We start from the raw sequence: 4,766 nt of genomic DNA, 5'->3' as shown, positions 1-4,766 counted from the left end.
CAGACAACATACGAACGCAAGCATAAACAGTTGTGGTGTTATCTGCGACATTTGCAGCATGTTATAGTGTCTGTGGAGAAGTTGTTTGTGAATGTTGAGTTTGTATGTTGGTTCAAAAGAATGGTTGCTAATTTATTTTCGTCGTTTGGCGTGAAAGGTATTTAATATATTCCAGAAATGACGTAGCTGTGCTGGATAGTGTGAGACCACTGAGTTTGAAGAAACGTTATTGTGAAAATTATGGCCGATATCAGTCAGCTTTCAAATGAAGAAATTAGAGCTGAGTTGCTAAGATTCGGATATCATGTGGGGCCAGTGACACAGTACTCCCGAAATGTTTATATTAAGAGGCTTCAACAACTTTTATCTGAAGATGAGGATAGTCATACGAAATCGGATATTAGGACAAGACTAGCAACATTAAGGCTTTCAACATTAAGCTCGGAAGAAGATACCGACGAAGCAGGAACAGCATCTTCGAACAGAGGTGGTAGAAAGAAGAGAAGAAGTTCGCACTTTCCGTCGAGCAACGTACCATATAGAAATTCACGCGCAGCACCAAACATAAAAGATCCTTGCATTGTTAATGCGTTCAGAGTACCAGTTATTCGACCAGCACGTAGAAGTCTATTGGAGAGAGCAACTGGGGAAGTGAGAGAACGTGCAGAATTCAGAGGCCGTTATGCAGATTATTCATCAGGACTGGAAAGTTCGGAATCTGACGAAGCTGATGCACGATCTGGGTTTCAATCTCGTAAAAAAAATGTATCATCGGACGTCACAAGTAGGCCTACTTACCATTCCAAAACAGCTGAGAGTCGTAGGAAGTTGTTACCTACAGGAACATCAACTTCAAGCTGGCTGTCCACTATTCGCTCTGTCATTAACCCACTGGGTAAGTTATTGTATATAGTGAAACTTCTCTCTTCTGTATGGGTAACTTTTACTGTAGGTAGTGTTGGTAATGGCATTTTCATTAACTGTTTCATTCTTGAAGAAATTATAGAGTTACTGAATTGTCAGATAACCCTAATTGGAGTGCATGCGAATATGTTGTACGTTAAATAACAAATTAACGGTAAAAAATTCATGCACTTAATTCGTATGTATCCATGGTAACATTGTAATGGCGCATGCAGCCCATTTTTATTTTTTTAAGGCATTGGTAATTAACATTTTATGGACCTTAATCTGTGGTCTAGGGCAGGTTTCTGTACGGGACCAAACGTTAGGCACAGAAATATGCTGTAGACAACAACATTGTGTCCATAAAACAAGAATCTCTAAGGGTGTAAATACTGCCCATGAAAGCCTGCGTGCTATGATCTTGTTTGTTTTCCTGATAAATTCTTTTTTTCAATGTAACAATGGTCATGGGGTAGTTGCAGTCCACAATCATAGCTAAATATTTAACTATTCTGCAGCTTTAAAATACATACTCATATTTCATCTGAGTATTTAGTATGAGATGAATGGGGCACACCATCCCCATAACTGTTTGTTAATTTGGGAAAACTTTTTTATATGTAAATAACAATCTAGAACTATACAAAGGCATGTGTTGCTCTCTTCGTACCTTTTTTTTCTGCATCTGCATTCTATTTTTTTTCCGTAGTATTTCCATACAGCCATTGTTTTTTGTGTTTGCTGGGATTACTTTGATTACAAGCTTTATCAGGGACAGTGCAACAAATTTTCACAGCCACTGACTTTCGAAATTGGCTAATTTGTTGCCAGTACTTAATAGGTGGTTTACCAACTAGGTGTTCAACAGGAAATGGTGTAATTTGTTGTATTCAGTAGGACATGGATACAGGAGGAACAATATATGAGACAAGAGTTATAAAGTGCCCTCCCACCCCTACCCCCTCCCACTGACTTGATAAACAATCTTTTTTTTCTTTCTTTTGCTTGTGCTGTTGTTCCACGATTTTGAAGGGTCAGCATGGTTAGGATCGGATTTGGCAAGGTTGAAGTTAAGGAGTGGCCGGATGCCCTTCCTGCCGCCACCCTGTACCCCCCGGGATGGAATTATAGTACCTCACCTGTCTGCGATAGTGTATTCCATGGAATAGTGTGAACATGCTCAGATGTCTGTGAGTCATGTAACTGAGGTTGAGCGTAGGGACCAGCCTGGTATTCACCTAGTGGGATGTGGAAAACCGCCTAAACACCACATCCAGGCTAGCTGGCACAGTGGCCCACATCGTTAATCCACCAGGTGGATTTGATCTGGGGCCAGCGCGCCTACCTGAGTCCAGGAAGCAGCGTATTGGTGCTCTCGGCTAACCTGGTCAGTAAACAATATTTGTGTAGAATATGCATCATAGTCCTTATTGGAAATGTATATGATGTAATACAACCTTTCATGGTTTGTATCATTTGTTGTAATTTATAATGAAAAGTATTAAGGAAATGTTGACTATGACAGATTTCTCACACAATTGAAAAATGTACTGAACTAGTCACTATGTAAGGTCCACATGTTGTCGTAATGATGTGTATTAAACATGAAGGCATTGTTGGCAACCATGAATGTTGATGTCGGGCTGTGCTGGAAATTAGTCTACGGCCAGAATCTTCATTTTGCATTCACATTTGTTGGTTTCGCCAGCTTGCAACCAAATTGTCATCGTTCAGCCTATCATAGATCTTGTTCTCCGCTACATATCAGTCTGTCACTACAATAAAGGATCCCCTGTAGGGTGAAGTGGTGCACTACCACAGTCTATCTGAAGAGTTCTTCTTTTATGACTTGCAGCAGAAAATGCAGTACCAGTACCTTAATTGCACACTTAAAAGTCAAACAGTGGAATGCAAAGCCTGTGGTAATTTAGCAGTAGACACATGTGGCACAGAGGAGTATGCACCTATTTACAGAATCTTACGGTACAGGAAACAGATATAATATAAAGCAGTTAAACACTTGTGAGAGTGGTGAAAAGTTGTAGGCTTTCCCAATGGATTGCAGTGTTCGAAAAATGCTACATTTCGATAAGTGTTACATATTTATCTTCTGGTGAAGATTACTTTGCCAGAAGCAGACCAGTGTGACATTCGTTGAAACTTCATGGTTTATCAGCACTGCCACCTAGGTGGAAACCTATGACGTTTTCATCAGCAGTACAGACTGGAAATGCCTTCATTCTTTCTACAACTATTTAATGTATATCCTAATAGATAAGAAAAATAAATAAAATTCCGATATTTATAACATGAATATGTACATATAATGGGAGGTGGTGTTATAATGGAAGTTTGTCGTTCAGGGGTGAAAGTCAGCAGGGTTTGCAAAGGTGAACAGGTAAGCGCCATTATTGCTGTTCAACAATTTCTAGTTCGGGAATTTTAACTTTATGTGAATCAAAATAAATATAAAACTTTAGAAGCCATCTTTCAATGGATATAAAAAAGGTAAGAAATATCTTATTGAACAATACTATTATTGTTTCTGTGGCACCATCTTCAGGAAGCTCGTATTGCATCTGGCTGGATAAGCAGTTTTCTCCTACCAGTGCCTAGGCTTCCCTCCTGGTACCACTCTCCTTGGAAACACATAGATCAGTCGTCAGGAGGAGCTGCAGCTTGTGGATCCACGGAGTACCCATGCTTAATCCAGCCCTATGTCCACAGCGGATAAGCCCTCGCAAGAGTTTTGGCCACTACAAGTTGCGAAAGAGGAAAAGGAGAAGGGGAGGGGAATCTGGAGAAAGCTACTCCAGTGACCCCTCCCCCTGTGATGTTGGGAGCTAGAATGGACTCGCGGTGATTCCTTGTCTGTTGTAAGAGGCAACTAATAGGAGTCTTTTTATTTGCTCATGTTTTTACCTTGATATTTTGACCGTTCTTTGGGCTTCTGAACATTTTTGACCTTTTTACTTCTTTTCCCTTCCGAAATCCAGTGTGGTAGCCAGTCCATCATATTTGGGTCATCATGTACCCTCCTGGTGGTAGCCCACTGACAATGCAGGGATCCCATTGCTGATGCCACCCTGTGTCAGCTAAGGAATAGATACATATCCACTTTGGGGTACCAGGACTCTGGGCAATGCCTGCTGTGCTAGGTGGCCTTTGCCTTGGCAGGGTGAAGCACTTGGGGAAAGCCTGTGATCAGAATGAGTTGCATAACGTGGATGATCCACAATGAAATGGTTCAAATTTAATGGTGGCTGTGCCACCACGGCCGTCTTATCAATCAGGAACAGTGATTTTAAAGGTTTACAATCATATTTAATTTCCATCTTTAACCATGCTTCAAGATGAGAGCCAGGTAAGGAGAAATAGAAGTGGTCAATTTGCCGAGTTGTTGGTTTGTTCTTGAACTGAAAGCGAATCTTTTGCTAAAATGAAGCCACAGTTTTTTATTGAAAGATAGATTTCGGGAGGTTGCTGCAATAGAGAAAATGAGAAATGGATCTTTGCTGATCAAAATATCGCATGCCAACCAACCGTGGGCACTTCGGGCCTATGTCAAAATAGGAGATGTACCGATCACCATTTTGCCTCATAACGAGCTCAGTAGAATTCGAGGTGTTAGCTTCCATCAGGACCTAATGCTAAAAACAGATGAAGAGCTGTATACTAATCTGGCATGATGTGGAGTTCATTTTGTTCACATCCAGAGGGACCCACGTATAATAGAGTGAACACTGGAGCTTTTATCCCAGGCTTCAAAGGCAAAGTTTTGCCTGAGAAAGTTAAGGTCATGATTTATAGGTGTGATGGGACACGTCCTCCTGTTTTTCTAATGAGGCTATCTGTAGGGC

General features: G+C 40.9%; 1 protein-coding gene across 4 annotated transcripts in view; it reads left to right on the top strand.

The window, feature by feature from the left end:
- The first annotated feature begins 62 nt into the window (after positions 1 to 62).
- LOC126183804 (inner nuclear membrane protein Man1) overlaps positions 63 to 4,766 on the top strand; it is a 364,252-nt gene continuing 359,548 nt past the window's right edge. For all 4 annotated transcript variants that reach the window (XR_007536817.1, XR_007536816.1, XM_049926053.1 and 1 more), the window contains exon 1: positions 63 to 895. Coding sequence is in view for 2 of the 4 variants with exons in the window: in XM_049926053.1 (XP_049782010.1) it covers positions 241 to 895 (655 nt within the window). In the remaining 2 variants the exon portion in view is untranslated. The remainder of the gene's footprint in view (positions 896 to 4,766) is intronic.

Source organism: Schistocerca cancellata, chromosome 4 (genome assembly GCF_023864275.1).
Source record: "Schistocerca cancellata isolate TAMUIC-IGC-003103 chromosome 4, iqSchCanc2.1, whole genome shotgun sequence".
NCBI classification, from domain to species: Eukaryota; Metazoa; Arthropoda; class Insecta; order Orthoptera; family Acrididae; genus Schistocerca; species Schistocerca cancellata.
The sequence above is the reverse complement of the archived record's forward strand: the minus strand, read 5'-3'. Positions and strand labels throughout refer to the sequence as shown.